This window comes from Oryx dammah, unplaced genomic scaffold, assembly GCF_014754425.2.
Source record: "Oryx dammah isolate SB20612 unplaced genomic scaffold, SCBI_Odam_1.1 HiC_scaffold_28, whole genome shotgun sequence".
Lineage (NCBI taxonomy): Eukaryota > Metazoa > Chordata > Mammalia > Artiodactyla > Bovidae > Oryx > Oryx dammah.
The window spans coordinates 76,257,744-76,274,725 of NW_024070212.1; the positions used below are offsets into that span (position 1 = coordinate 76,257,744).

At 34.6% G+C, this 16,982-nt stretch overlaps 1 protein-coding gene across 16 annotated transcripts in view; it reads right to left on the reverse strand.

Annotated features, from left to right (window-relative positions):
* MIER1 (MIER1 transcriptional regulator) overlaps positions 1-16,982 on the reverse strand; it is a 67,534-nt gene that overhangs the window by 29,680 nt on the left and 20,872 nt on the right. For all 16 annotated transcript variants that reach the window (XM_040232628.1, XM_040232624.1, XM_040232638.1 and 13 more), the window contains 4 exons: positions 7,780-7,935; positions 7,148-7,280; positions 5,437-5,501; positions 1,813-1,885 (listed from right to left, as the gene is read on the reverse strand). In XM_040232628.1, coding sequence (XP_040088562.1) covers positions 1,813-1,885; positions 5,437-5,501; positions 7,148-7,280; positions 7,780-7,935 — 427 coding nt within the window. The remainder of the gene's footprint in view (positions 1-1,812; positions 1,886-5,436; positions 5,502-7,147; positions 7,281-7,779; positions 7,936-16,982) is intronic.

Genomic DNA, 16,982 nt, shown 5'->3' on the forward strand with positions numbered 1-16,982 from the left:
ATGTTTTAGATCACTCGAGGTATACTAAGGATACAAAGCTGAATAAACAAATGATTATAATATACTCTGTTAACTATAAACAATCACATAAATTTAAGAGAAAAGCTTTATCAATATCTCTTCAGGATACTCAGTAATAGGGTTTAAAGCAATGAAAAATTCTAATCAATATGCCAAAGAACTTTACTGTGTAGATACCAAGATATCATAAAGTCTTGTGATTCATATCAAAATCACCCAAACTAAATGCTCACCCTTTCGAATGTGCTCACCAAATTGATGAAAAATACTCTACAAAACTTTTTCTATAAGGAAAAAAGGCTCTAATCAGCACTATCCCTTTGACAGTTTTATTTCATAGTGTGGTTTACTGAATAGTTTAACAAGGGTTTGATTCATGTGCACAGGTTAACCTAAATGCAGATGAATTCTTGATTATCATGACAAAGGTATGAATTTTTATTATAGAACTATAAAACCGAGGAAAGGACCTGAACCACAGTGACTCCTCTAAAGCAGTAACTGTGTTAAATCTCATCTGATCCTCATACAATGTAACATGCTTAAATTCTCAGAGTAAGAAAGCGTCCAGAAAAAAAAAGAAAGAAAGCAATTGCTTTCTAAAATTAGCTAAAATGGAAAAACATTAAACCAAAATTGGAAATTGTGATCACTATTCACTGTAGTATCTAATAAGGCAAAAATGTTAAAAGACAAACATATTAAGAAATAATTAAAACTGCCTTTAACTGTAATGTTAATTTGTCACATACAAAACAATAGAAAACCCAATGGATCATTCATTTTTGTACACAATTACAATGATTTACAAAAACTGCACAGAATTTCAGTATACAATAAGGTCATTCCATATTGATATCTTTAATGTTCCTATATGTTTTAGAAATTAACTTGTGTGTTAAAACATTTCCGTTGTCACTAGAATTTACTAGAGCCTGTGATACTCCCGTAATGACTTCTGATCTGGGGCTCTGCCCTAAAAGCAGATACTTAGAATATAAAGTAAGTTTTCAGAGAGAATGTTAAAAAGAAAACAAACAAGACGACTTTTATAACTCCCAGAGGCTCTGCATATGTAAGCTGAAATGTGGAAAAGAAAACTGAAATAAAAGAAATGAAGAAAGATTTCTAACACTGAGTGATGTCACACTGCCCATCAACTCATTAAACACACACACACTCTCTCTCTGGAACTTTCACAAAGTGGATAATTTTAAAGACTTAAAAAATCCTCAAGTATTCTGTTTTCAGAAGTTCAAGTATTTAATCTTTATGACTTAACTTAGACAAAAAAATGAACAAAAAATCATGCAAAATTTAAGTACACAAGTTTGTTTTTCCAAATTAAATAACACAAACAGCAAAACACTCAATATTAATAATATTAAAAATTTCAGGAGCAAATAAGCTTTTTATATCAGTTGTTTACACTTAATTTTTTTTTTTAATCTGTCAATGGCTTCCACTGGAACAAAATAACCTACAAAATAACCTTTTAAAGTATAAATTATAAAGGTTATAAAAAGGTATATTCAGAGTATTTAAAATATAAAAAAAGATTAAAAGAATGTCTTAAGTCATCTAACAACACAATACCAAAGAAGCATTCACTTTTCTTTTTTGGCTGAAGAAACAGAAAATATTCCTTACAGATATGGTGTAGGGGTCTTCTTTCATAAATCATGGGGTAACAAATGAACTGTCATGTTCTTATCCCATTATAAAAACAGTTCATCAATTCCTGCTTTTTAAAAGCATGAATTCAGCTATGTAAATATATGAATGACCCACCTTTTTCATTTTCTTTGTATCTACAAATGCCAACTGGAATCTCTGCTTGAAACATGGAGCCCACCATAATCTCCTATTTTAAAAAATATAAAATGTTAATAAGATGGAGTTAACAGATTTTATGTCCACTTTCTAGATTTACCATCTTCCTGGGTTAACTGTTCCTGGTTTCTGTCATAAAATAGTTAACAACCAATTAACTACCTCAGAGAAGCATTGTGAGGATGAATGAGTTAATAATAGATAAGAGCTTGGACATGATTGGATGAAAGTATCAGTAATAATGATGGGGTGAAATGCAATATAGACAATGGATATGAACTTTAAAATATGGAGAAAAAGAAATAAAAATGAATTCTTGTAATTCAACTGATAAGATAACTCTAAAAAGCAGAAAGTCAAATTAAGGTATTTTCAGAGTACCCACTCTAAGCTATGGTCTCTGGATCAGCTTCCCTGGGAAACTGAGAAATGCAAATACTCAGGTCTTAACCCAGACCTACTGAACCAGAAACTATGAGGATGGGACTCAGCAATTAAGTATTTTAACAAGCTATCCATGTAATTCTGACACACAATGAAGTCTGAGAACCAGAGCTTTAAGGTAAAGGAAATAACAAAAACAGTTTGAATAAAGCCCAGTAAAGGCCAAATAAATAAAACTTCAAACCAGATGGATAGGTAATCAGTGCCTAACTTTCATTAAAACAATGTAAGATGAAATCATAACTTCTCCCAAACATAATTCAATCTTATTTTAGGAAATCTGGTAATCAATCTATATAGTCAAAACACAAGTTAGGGGAAACTGGCTGTTCAGAACGACAATTAGAGGTCACCACTGATGAGAATTTATTAATGTAAGCCATAGGGACCAAGATTAATTACATGGGCCCTCTTCTGTCTGTGGCTAAATGTTAACACAGTTACTATATTTTCAGAATAAAGACTTACGTAGGGAAGGTATGAAATCATGGTCTAGTAAGTTTAAATAACTCCTGGGATTTGAAGAGTTCCTCTCTCCTATTACTGTTTCCCACTGATGCTAGGGCTTCATTTATCTAGTGTAACTTCAAAGACATGTCTATGTAATAAATTTATTGCTGCACCTGTACAGGAAAACCAGTTAGTTTTTCTAAAAATACCACACACGCATTTTCTCTACTCATACATAGGAATTTTCCTTATATCTTTCACTATAAAAAAGATTACCCTATTGTCACTTCTTGTGCCCCTTTTAAGTTAACTCATCTCCACCTATCAGAGAATAAATAGTCAGGTTATCAACCCTGGCTAGGGTGCTTCTAAAAATATTCAATGTCTGGATCCATCGAATAAACTCGAATCTCTGGATGAAGGCCATGGTAATCAGCATTAAAATTTCTTTAAGTGATTTTAACATGAAGCCAGGGTTGGTAATTTCTAGCTTAGTATAAAGAAAAGACACCTCTCCTTTTTCCTATTGCATTCAGAGACTTTTCACCTTAAATTTGTTCTGTAGGGAAACGAAGGAAAACAGTATTTAGGAGCATTATGTACCAAGTATCTATGCAAATTTTTTATTTAATCCTCAACAACTTCAACAAGGCTGAATTTGCTGTCCCTATACTGTATGTAAGGAGGTGAAACTCAAGAAAATAAGTTTCCTTAGGATAACACTATTAGTAAATTCTGGGCTATAACCTGAACTCAGGTTTGATTTCAAAGCTGTTTCCTCTACCACAGGTTTCAATAAAAATTTAATTTTGTCTTACAAGCCTTAGAAGATTAATCTCTGAATCATGACAGCTTTTTACAAATCACACTAAAATAAGACAATCTGGATTTGCTTTATTATATAAATCTGGATTTGCTTTATTACATAATTTTCCTGAGGATGGGACTAAACTTCTAGTAATGAGGGCTTTATCTCCCCCATGTTCTCCCTCCTTTGAGTTTGTACTGCTTCATTTAAAAAAAGAAAAAATTCAAGGCTCAATCAACTACTCTATGGGGACACTCCAGATACAAAATCAATTTATACTGGAGAAAAAACAAACTTGGATATGTGGTAGAAAATAACAGTTTAAGATGATTACCAAAGTTTCCAGCTTCTCTAATTTTAATTTCTGCATGATGTAGTAATCAGAAATGACTGAAGAACATGCTCAAACAAGTCACACAAATAGTAACTTCTGTGATCCTTTTTTTTCCTGTCTTCAGTCCCATCATTTATTCATTAATCATTCAAGTTATTAATAATTAATACATGCACTGTGATAATCTTTCCTTACCACTTTAACCCACACTGATGTCTCTCTTTTCTAAACATCTCTTTGTGGTGGTTTAATCGCTAAGTTGTGTCCAACTCTTGCGACCCCCATGAACTGTAGTCTGCCAGGCTCCTCTGTTCAGGTTATTCTTCAGGCAAAAATACTGGAGTGGGTTGTCATTTCCTTCTCCAGGGGATTTTCCCTAACCCAGGAATCAAACTCAGATCTCCTGCATTGCAGAGAGATTGTTTACTGATTGAGCTACAAGGGAAGCCAACATCTCTTTGGAAACCCATAAATATATCAATTCTGGCTGAAGCCCATAATCCTTGGGTAGTACAGTCCAAGGTCATTTTAATACTTCATTCTTCCCAGCTGCAACTACAAATATACAGATTTTTCCTTATTTTAATCCACAAAGGAGGTTATCTCTTAAGTGTGCCCCTGGCATTCAGACCAGACAACTTCAAAGAAACTAACAAACAAAACACAGGGAAGGATCAAAAGTATTGACTAATTAAGTAAACAATCATGACTTAAAAAGGCCAGAAAGGCCACTCAATTTTATATTTTGGGCTATTCTGCTTCCACATAAACCACTGTTTATGCACTAAATTCAGAATCAGACCTAGGGAAAAGAACACCAAGGGGAAAAAAACCCAAAACCCTCAACAGAGATTCTAAGAGATAAATCAGGTATCTATCTCAACAAGTACGACATCACCTCTTATAGATGACTTGTCCTCATCAATTCTACATAATAATGTGACACATCTTCCTAATAAGTCAACTGTTCGGCAGCAGCTTAAAAATTCTTCAGTTTAACCATGAGATTAATTATACACTTGTATAATTAAAGACCATGTCATTATCTTTAAACTCATTTTAGAAATTAATTATGGATAGTTATACCAAAGTCCAAATCTATCTCTTCACACAATATACTTTGAGCTGCGAGTATCAACATTAAAATGGGATAGAAAAGCCTGTAATCTAACTCATCAAACAAAATTTACTTAACAAATACCATAGCCTCCACAATTGTTTTCTCAAGTAGATATATATAAAAAGAAAAATTCACATGTGATACTTTTTACAGTGTGGCTAACAAAAGTCTAGTTACTAACTAGTTTAGAAATTTGGATTTGTAATTTTGCTTTGAGTACCAACTTGTTCAACAAAGTATGATTTTTTTATATCGTTATTTTATTTATAAGAAAATTTGTGTTATTTCTCACCTGGATGTATTAAGGGAAAATCTGAACATATGTCACAGAAAGACTTCAACTTTATCAAACTTTTGGTAAAAGAAGATACTTGGCTCTTTAAATATTAATTTATCTAAGTTTTGGGAAAATATGGCTCTAACTACCTTTTTCCAGTCTTCTGATGGTATATAATCTTCATCTTCTTCAGATTCTTCTTCTATTTCACTATCTAGAATAAGTAAGACAATAGTACTATAAAATGATTGCTTAGCCTGTCCATTCTTACATCTACCATCAAATACTTAAATATGCCAAAAAGTATTTGCAGAGGTAGGTCAATATATTTTTAGTCAAATATTACCCTGTCAGTTAAAACAAAAACAAAACCCATAGGCCTTCCAGGACAATTTTCTTAGATAACTATATTTTCATGAAATAATACTCTACAAAGAACTTCAGGGAAAAAATTGATTCAGAGTCAAGACAATCTGTTTCTCAACCTAATTCTGCTTCCAACAGCCTGGTTACAGAAAAACTATATGATCTGTTTCTTCCCTTATTAAATGAGAGTTGCGACAAAATAATAGTTACTGAACAGTGCTCCTTAAAATACTTGAGAATGCTGTAACATCACTTTGGGGGAACACAGGAAAAGAGTGCATGTATATCTCCCCAACTTCTGTTTTATTCAGAGCAGGCAAATTGCTATTTGTTTACATTTTGAACTAAGAATGCCTTTACATAAAGGAGCGGGAAATCTGAAAACCACTAGAGTGTCAGCATCTTCTCAACTCTACAATGGCACACAGAACTCAAAAGGGTAACATCACACACAGAAATTAATTCTTTCTATGGAAAAGCTAAGATGGGCACTGTATGTATAGTTTCCATGCATACTGAAATAACATCTGAACTATGATATATTATTTCAAGATGCAGTCACTTAGTATCCCACTTTTAAGCAAATTTTGGCAATGGACCTGCTCCTGGTTTAATCAGGGGAAAAATACATTTCCTTCAAATAATTAAATGTAACTAATTTCTCTGTGCAGTGATAACACTTTTCAGTTGGACTGTATCTCTAAAAGAAAAATTCACAATAAAATTATCACGAGCAGCCCTACACTGATCTCTAAACAAAAATGCGTAACAGAAGTCCTTCACACAAAGCAGTAACCATGTTTTATCAATTTTTACTTTACCACACTTCAGGAGAGGTTATTATATTGTATCCAAGTATTTTTCTTTTTTAAATACAGAAATTTAAACTACATATTTAAACTAATAACACTAATGGTTAACTTATCTTACTTCTAAGGTAAGGATTCTTGCTTGGAATGAAAACATTATGGAGTAGTGATACATGCAAATATTCAAGATACATACATTAAATGTTGTATCGACTACTGGTCAATGACTTTGAGGAGGTAGAAACATCAGCAGAGTGCTTTCTTTTTATAATATATTCCTACCTCAAAGGCCAACAATTTCTTTAGACTTGGGAACCATTGGTTAGAGAAAGGAATGCTTATGAGTATTATCTAGACTGAGAGGCAAAGAAAGCAGAAAATGGAAAACTGAGGAAAAGACTAGGAAAAATAAAAAAGATGACCATGAAACAACAAATTTAAAGAACAGTCAAGAGTGGAAAAAAAAGGAACACATTCAAAATCAGGTATCATAGTGACACATAATAATGACAGTAGCATATTCATGGACAACATGGCACCACTACAGCTAAACTAATAATCTAGAACAAAATCCCATTACTGATGCGCGAGATTTCCAAATCAATGAATTCAGAGTATTGGGAAAAAAACACTAAAATATTAAATAGCAAAAATCATATAAAAAATAGTAACTAATAATACTTACTTGTATCAAAATATTTACATCGACGTGGACGGATTATTTCCTGGGCATCTTGAGAAGCAACAGATTGAGATGGATCATCATTGGAAGACTGAGTTTCATCCTCTTGACCTGAGGAATCTTTTATATTCTCTTCCTGTGGAATAATACATTAAATCTCTTTAAGAAAAAAAGTGTTGCAGATGAAAGGTCACAGTATTCCAGATAAAACTAGAAGACTATATGAATATACCATGGTTACACAAGATGCTAACATTAGAGGAAGTCGAGGAGAGTACAGAGAGATGCACTGAATTATCTGAATCTCTTATGCAAACCTAAAGTTATTTCAAAACAAAATAAAAATGAGTACAATTAACCATTATTACTTAAAAAACAGCATTTTAAAAGTTGTTGCAAATTTATTTAGAACAGGCATTAAAAAAACAGGAATGACAGAGCAAACTATTGCCTCTCTGGAGTAGATTACAGGGAACTTCCAATTTGTATTACATATGTCTATATTGTAAGTTTTAATATTTAAATATATTGCCTTTAAAGTTAGAGTGAAAAGAAACGACAAAAACAAGCAATCAAAATCAATGTATCAATAAAATTTTAACTTCAGGAAGATAAAAATATATGTATAACCTTACTTTATTTTCCCCACTACATCCACTGTTATCATCATTATCAGCATCTTCATCATCTTCTTCCTCTTCCTCTTCCTCCTCCTCATCTTCTTCAGGTAGCCGAATAGTACTATCATAACCATAAAGGCTGAGAAGTTCATGAATCGGCATGTCGCCTTCCTAATAGACCGAACAAAAGTTAAATTTTTAACAGATGACGTTTCATATTCCTATCATTCACAAATCTTAATACAGAAGAATATTCTTACAACTGTTATCAAGAATTCACAAATCATAAAAAGTAAAACAATATAATTCTGAAACCAGGAAAACCCTAATCTTTATTATTCTTTTCTGCTTCAATTCAGTGATTGTACACCAACAATCAGTTCACATTTACTATGAGTACCATACATAATTTGGGAGTGGGGAAATAGAAACCAAGAAAGGGGAATGAAATTTAGAGCCCAGCCCAAACACATTAAAAACAGCAATAACATACATGAATGATACTGGATTACATCAGCCATATATTCTTTTCTAGGGTTATGTAAAATCATTTCATGTAATCTTTACTGTACATCTTACAAAAATGTTGTGTTATCTCCACTTCATAGATGAGGAAACTGAGGCTAGCAGATTAAGCAATTTCTCTAAAAACCACACAAGTTACTAGTAGTGAAAACAGATTTTTAGTCTAATTACAAAACCCCATACTCTTAACAGTATATCAGGCTGTTTCAGCCAGGGACCTGAACCTCCCCCAACCACAAAAAGCAACTTTCCTGAGGGTGAAATGAGGAAATATCCACATGTTATGAAATGAAATGAGATTTCTGCAGAAGGTACTCACTCTAATCAGTAATCAAGTGTTACAGAGTATCAGGGAAACATGACAAAATTATAAAAAGAAAATTTAACCCAAATAGTCTGAGCCTATAACATACACATACACACTCTGAAGAAAAACTTAACTGAGTCAGTTTAGAACCTAGAAAAAGGATAATTGTGAAATAAGACTTTGTATTTCTCCAGTAGTATCACAGTCTTATTCATGGACAGAAACAAGTCTAGCCTGTGTGTGAAATACCTTATTATAGTGAGGATGAAAACATCAGACCGGAGGATATAACCTGAACATACTAAATAATTAGATCATACAGTTAACTCCCATCACTCAGAATTTGTGTGTAAAAAGCAAATAACAATAATTTGGAAAAAATTTCCTTATAAAAGAAATAGGAAGAAAATATTGTTTAACACTTCTATTAATATTTCATATTGTACATGGATACTCTAGTTATAAATCAGTTTGTGAATCTGTTTCTGAAAGAAATCAATGATGAGCTAGTATACTTAATTGACTTAATTATTGTGACCTTCAAAGTACAATAAGAGATAATGCTTGAAGTGTTCAAGGATCTAGTCCCTCCAGATACCTGGTCCAGTATAAGCATTTGGTACAAAGAAACAGAAATTTAGGAATTAGGAGTCAGGATTTAAGAAAAAAGAACTTCAAAATCAAGAAAGAAATAAGAATATGATGTAGAAAAGATGGGTTAAATAAACAATCATAACATACAGCTGCCATGACATCTTCTATATGCCAGGCATTTGTGATAAATGCTTTGATTCACTACCTTATTCTCGTTTCTTAACAAAAACAAAGTGAGAATATTATACTATCTTATTTGATCTTTAAAAGTACCAGATGAGAGTGGTACCTTTATATGTAAAGAAAACCAAGCAGAGAGAAACATGATGTACTGACAGAGACTTTATTGTAATACCTAGAACTCTTAATCTCAGCTCATATTTTCCATAAACTTATTCTGCATCACAAATTAGAAGCAGGTTTAGCAACTGAAGTCACTTCTATGAGCAAGACGCCACTGAGGTCACTATTATGAATAAGGGCCAAACCAAGAAAAACACTTTAGTGTAGGCTTGCAACCAACATTCACATGGACCTTGAGAATTTACCAACAGCTTGTTTCATAATATTTCGTCTTTAAGATTACCTTAATATGCTGTTACCTCTAATTTTTACAACTGCGTTTAACTGATACTTTGAGAGATCACCAAAAGAGGTATGATTACCAATAAAATAAAACATGAGTTTAAGCAAACTCAGGGAGATAGTGAAGGACAGGGAAGTCTGGCCTGCTGCAGTTCACGGGGTTGCAAAGAGTTGGACCCGACTTAGCAGCTGAACAACAACAGGCTCTCTACCTTTGATCTGTCTTATTCAAGGGCAACAGAATCACCTTGAGGGCTTATTTAAACTTACAACTGAACTCTACCTCAAAGATTAGCAGGGCTGAGGTGAGGCGTGAGTTTCTGCATTTTGTAAAGTACCAGGTGATAATGATGTTGTTGGTATGAGACCATCTGGAGAACCACTCATCATTTCTAGGATAAGGTAACTGTAAACCAGGCTTTTCAGTGGAACATAATAAATTGTGATCATTTTCCTTAATAAAGCTTGTCACTAACAGCTGACATCTAGCTCAGTTATATGTCAAAAAGATAAGTAATGTACCAACTGCATGGAAAGAATTTTTCTTTCTTTTTTTTAACCATCATTTGGAAAGTGGAGTATCTGACTTCCATGGTTAAGTCCAAGATTTTTCTCTCTTGGCTACACATATGAGAAGTGTGACTTGTTTTATAAAAATTCATTTCTCAAAGAAAAAGTTGGCAACACCCCCAATACTGACTAAGCAGAGAACAGAGTAGAGTCAGAAGTGACTGATCAGTGTATTTGAAAGAGAAGTGCCTGAATTAGAGAAACAGTAACAGAACTGGCAGAAAAAAGTCAAGACAAGTCAAAGAAACAACTGAACGACTACAGAAACAAAAAATGAATAAGCAGGTTATCCTGATTTGCGGTAACTAAAAAAAAATAAAGGGCTGGCTAGTTTTTTTAACCTATTCTCTCTAGTTTTACTTAGTTTCTAAAGGCATCTGTTATAGTCTACTTTTGATTCATTTGAGAGTAGCTGCTGAACAGTGATTGACGCTATAAAAGGGCTTTGGGAAAGTTATGCACACAACATATTATTCAAGATGAACCTAGGCAGGGAGAAATTTAGTTTGCTAAGTTGGAATCCACTGCTATCATTTATGTGAGTATAATCAGAATCTGAACTAAATTAGTGACTGTGGTAAAGAAAAAACAAGGGATCCTACAGAAGAAATCAACAGATTTAACCATGGGTTAAGACTGATCAAGAGGTCCTTGTGACTCTGAATCTCTAGTTCCAGATACTCCTTAGACCTAGATATATATTCATATGACATCTAAAAAATATTAAAAGCAATAAACGTCTAAAGAAGTTTTGACAAACTTCTAAAAAGTTTACTTTCAGTCAAAGTTGGTTTTATCACGTGTCAACAAAATACCCCTGCCTAGTCCAGCAAGTGGAGAAGGCAATGGCACCCTACTCCAGTACTCTTGCCTGGAAAATCCTATGGACAGAGGAGCCTGGTGGGCTGCAGTCCATGGGGTCGCTGAGAGTCAGACACGACTGAGCGACTTCACTTTCACTTTTCACTTTCATGCATTGGAAAAGGAAATGGCAACCCACTCCAGTGTTCTTGCCTGGAGAATCCCAGTGGGGGAGCCTGGTGGGCTGCCGTCTATGGGGTTGCAGAGAGTCGGACATGACTGAAGCGACTTAGCAGCAGCAGTCCATGAAGAAAATTCTTGCTTAATACTGAAAACTAAAGAATATGTAGTGGTATTATGCTTTCCTTAGAAATCAACTTTTAATTTCTGTTGCCCAATATCAAGTTATTATGAGTAAGCAGCAAGTTAGAAACAACAAATTAGTAAGCAACAACCACGATCCACATAGAATTAAAAAGTATCTTACTTGATCTAAGGTATAAAGGGAAGTCCTAACAGCAAACACAAATACAATAAAACCCCAAATCAATTTTGCTGAGGAATCTCCAGTTTCAAATTCAAGTATCATTTCTTGTTGTCTGTCAACCAGTCCTTTCTTTCTACATTCATTTTTCCAGAAATGTTCTTTCCTCCATTCCAAGCATGTATTTTGACTGAAAGTTTACCTCCTGGACTCAGAGTATCTAACTCAATTGGAATCACTGCATTCTCTGACCGTTCATTTGAAAAGGGCACATGACCCAAGCTTGAACATAATTTGTTTCCAGATTTTTACCAATAGCAGCTAAAGAATACAGGCTGTATCCCAAGCAATAAATCTTGGAGCCTGAAAACTTACAACATATGACGAAAATTGGACTGAAAAAGGACACCACCATGTAAAAAAGTGTTCTGGTGGCACAGGAGTCCCTGAAGTCTAGACCTCCTCCCGCCCTTAATGAAATTACATTAGCCTTACAACTAAATCTTCATTTTGCCTAAGCCTGCTCAAAATGGATTTCTATTATTTGCCCCCAAATATCTGAAATAAAAAGTAATGCTACCCTGTAAAGCAAAAGTTGTTATTCCCCTCTGGAAAAAAAAAAAAAAAGAGGATTAAATTGGCTGACAGTACACTATACTAGGACCCATCAGTTACCTGTTCCATAGACTTTCTCATTAGCTTATAGTGCCAAAGTCTATGTTCTACCACATATTAAAGGGCTTTCCTCAAATTAATTGAAACATCACAATAAACTGTTCCCATTCATACAAGTGTTAAGAAATGGGAGGAGCAGAGTAAAAAAAATTATGAATCAAGTACAGGGGTTCCCCACAGTTTTGGCTGCAGTTTGTTACAGATTTCTTTGAGAATTTTATGAATAACTATTAAGATTTGAGTGATTATCATGTATCAGACATTTGCTAAATGCTTTACATATATCATCTGTGTAATAACACTGAAGCTTAATCATGTTATATAACCGGTCCAAAGTCACGCACTGATTAAACAGTGCAGCTGAGTTCTTAAAGAGGCAGTCTGACTTACTGCTTTACAGAGCCCTTATATACATATGCATATACATACTCCTTTCCTCGAAACACGACCCTAGGTTAAGTCTACATCATTCTTAGGAGAGTGAAATAAGACGCGCTGGGTTGATAAGACTATAAAAATAAGGAAACCGGACACAGTACAAAATGAATAAAAATATAGGCATGTGGACTATACTTGCATATTGTGCTTTTAAAAAGTAAGTTGTCTAAGTATTATAACAAAAAGAGGGACAATCATGTCTGTATAAGCTGAGGGGAGACTAGCTGGAGGTGAAAACAGCATAGACTTTTTCAAAGACAAACATGGTATCTGAAATTAAATTTGACATTTATCTTCAAGTAACAGGGTACAGTTACCAAGCACCACCAGCAGTATTGTAAGGATGGAGTGGTATCTGTCTCCTAGCTGCAGAGAAAGTGGCTCCCTCTCCCTCACATCAGGGGATTAGTCATTTACTGCACATGGTAGCAGATGATGGCCGTTCAAGGGCCATCTGGTGGATGCTGCTGCTGCTAAGTCGCTTCAGTCGTGTCCGACTCTGTGCGACCCCAGAGACGGCAGCCCACCAGGCTCCCCCGTCCCTGGGATTCTCCAGGCAAGAACACTGGAGTGGGTTGCCATTTCCTTCTCCAATGCATGAAAGTGAAAAGTGAAAGTGAAAGTGAAGTTGCTCAGTTGTGTCCGACTTCGAGACCCCATGGACTGCAGCCTACCAGGCTCCTCCATCCATGGGATTTTCCAGGCAAGAGTACTGCAGTGGGTTGCCGTTGCCTTCTCTGATTTGGTGGATAGACATCTCTTTTTATACCTGTTGTGACTTACCAGGAAATGAAGTTGGGAAGAAGGAAAGGGACTGATTTTCAGGCAAGAAGGCCTAAGAGACAAGAGTGACAGTTCCTAAGGTAACCAACCTCTTAAGACTGGGCTTTGACTATAAAACTAGGAAGAGATGATGAAGACAGTGAACTCTTCTTTATAGTACCCATGTTGGAGCCTTTTTCTTACCTGTGTAATTCATATGTTGTAAATAATTAAAAAAAAAACTCACATTTTAATCTTTATTCTCTAGCTCTGGAGATTCACCAAGTAAAATGTGCTTAGCACTTTAAAGTATTAATTAACATTGTTATAATATGATTTCGCAAAAATACAAATAAAGATACAGCTGATCCTGATCTCCTTTCTCCGAAACAGACTGCTACTGTTCAAAGTGAGATGGTGGGTTTTAAGTGTACATTTGAAAAACAGAGTTAAATCTGCATATCACCATTCCTACAAACTAAAGTTTACTATGGGAATGATTCTGACACCTCTTTTAATATTATCAATAAATTCTAACCTGTACAACTAATTCTCTTAAAACATTTAAATGATAAACTTAACTAAAATGTCTTTATACTGGTAAGATTCACATATACAAATGTTAACAATACATATCAAAGCTAGTTTTCACTTAAATTTTAGAATTCACATTAACGAACTTAAAGCTACAGGCTATGCAGTCACTGATAACTCCTGAATGAATCAACTGTAAAAATTTTACCACATTACATCAAAGGTCCTTTTCATGCAACCGAAGTACCAGGTAAAAACTAACCTACTAATTCCTGACATAACTATAATGTTTTACTTCTATAAAAGCAAATCAGTCATCAAAAACAAAAACTTGCTCATTTTGTTTTAAATAAAAACAAAACTAGTTTGGTTTGGACCTAAAGAGTTTACAACTGTAAGAAATCCAATATACTTGCCCTCTAGCTTAGCTGCAAGCTACAGATGAAAGCACTGGTGATTATATGCTACTTATACCTAAGCCTTAATTACTCCAGGAAAGGTTAGAAGTAGTTTCAGAGAAGGTTAAAGACTGTCTGGTTGAAAAGAGTGATAAAGATTGGTTCCCTTGTCTTTCTCTCCCTTTGTATATATTCTACAAATAATTCTATTTTAATTATTTTTTCCAAAAAAGGGAGCATTTGAAAGCAAATTTTGGGGTTGTAACAGACCGAGGAAGGAGACTGAATAAAGGGAAAAATAGGAGAAGACCACAACATGATACAAATTTTAGCCAAGTCCTGCAGTAATTGTGTACTAGTTAAATATAGCAGGCCATTTTCTGAAATAAAGTAAAAATTATTCCACCTCCTAACCTATTTTGACCATACTTGATTACCTCTTGAGTAATTACGTACTCAAATTACTTGAATAATATAGATAATGTGAAAGAATGGAAAATATAAGATTTTCTTCCTTTACCTTTTATCCCATGGATGAGTTATTTAGAAAGAAAATATATCCAAAGTGGTAAATTTCTTGAAACAAGAGGCAAATATTTGGAAATAACTGCCTTTCGACTTCATGAATACATGAAGCAACCATGACCGACATTTAAATCAACTGTTTCCTTTGATGTTTGCCTAGGTTCTGAATCATCCAAGCAAATTATACAAGTCTTTTGAATGCTTTCTAGCCTCTCCTAAAGAATGGTTCTGAGTCCAGAGTCCTCATGTGCTTTTTAACTCATCCTTGAAAAGCTTTTTAACAGCTCTACACCATTACCACTGAGATCAATTCTGTTGTCTGGCTTAAAATAACAAAATATTGAATTGCTTAGGTTTATGGATTAAGCCAGTTTTAATTATTACATGATCCAAAATGGAACTGACAAAATTTGACTTAGTCAGACTATTTTTCTCAGCTCTTTAAAGTTCTGAACCAAAATTCTGAAGCATAGATTAATCTTTATTACTATAAGGGTATAAAAATTCATTTTTCTGTGACATTATATACTCCAAATGCTTAAAGACTGGCGGATGTCTTACTTCTTTTTTTTCTGAAGTACAGCAGACTGTACACGTAACACCTTTTAATGATAACATACCAAACTGATTTATCCATTCATTCGAAAATGAATTCAGTGACCACTCTTGCTATGTGCTATGAGCTATGAAATATACTGGTAAACAGACTATCCCTCCTCTCATGGAACTAAGGAGAATATAGACAAAAACTTAACAAACATACAATTACAAATTGTGTTACATAGAAAGCAAGCAATGGATGGGGTACAGCAGCTAAAAATAGCTGACTGGGGCCAGGAAAAGCCATTTTGAGGAGGGAACATTAAGCCCAGACTTGACAGAAAAAGGAGTCAGTTTCAGAATGCACATACCAGAGAATGGAAATGAGGTAAAAAGCCTTGAAATAGGAAAAGGCCAGCACATCTAAGAACGAAAGCAGCTAACATAGCTACAGACACCATGGCAGGGGCAGTGTAATACATGAACAAAGGACCATATGTAGGCGGCCTTGCTGGCCAGGGCAAGGAGTCTGAATTTTCTTCTGGTGTAACAGGAAGCCAATGAAGAGTTTTAAACAGGAGGCTGACATAAACTGATTTATATTTTGAAAAGTTCATCATGGTTACTGTGGCAATACATTGGAGAAAAGTGGTAAAAGAGGACATGAAGAAACCAGTTAGGAAGCTACTGTATATTCTAAGCTAAAAATGATGGTGACCTGGGCTTGAGGGTAGCAGTAGAGATTGAACAAGAGTCAGGTATTTCTGCATAGAAATGATAGGCTTATTTAGGAACAGATATTGAGAATGAAGGAAGATGACTCCCCGGCTTCTGACTTACTCAACAAGGTATAGAGTGTTGGCATTTTTTACTGAGATGGAAAAAACAGGGAAGAACAGGCAAATGAAGAGAGTATCAATCAACAGTTTTAGACCTTTAAAATTTAAAGATGTCTACTGAGATATCCGAGCAGAAATGTCAAGCAGGTGGATAGTGGAGAAAGCAAACAGGATAATGCTACAAAAATAACTAAGAAATACTAAGCATACAGACACAATGATTAGATCAATCACCTACTAATGAGCATTTTTAAACATGGTGTGCATTAATGAGGATGCAGATTTGAGCCCACCACCCCGCCCCAATTTTCATTTAGTATGCCTGGGATAAAGGCACAGGAATGCATATTTCTGAGGAAGTTCATGGCTGATTCTGATGGGGCTGACTCTCATACTACACTGAGGAGTACTGACGGATGAAAACAAAGCCCAGAACTGAGAACTGGGAAATTCCAAAATTAAACCTTGAGGAAAGGAAGACAAGTCTGCAAAAGCCACTGCAGGAACAAGAAGACAGGAAAAGCTACAGTGCAGGAAGGGAATGGTAAACCGTGCTGAGTATCTCTTGAGAGTAGAGAAAAAAGTGACCAATGGTTTTAACAATGAAATCACTGGTTATCTTTACAGGAAAGGCAGAGACA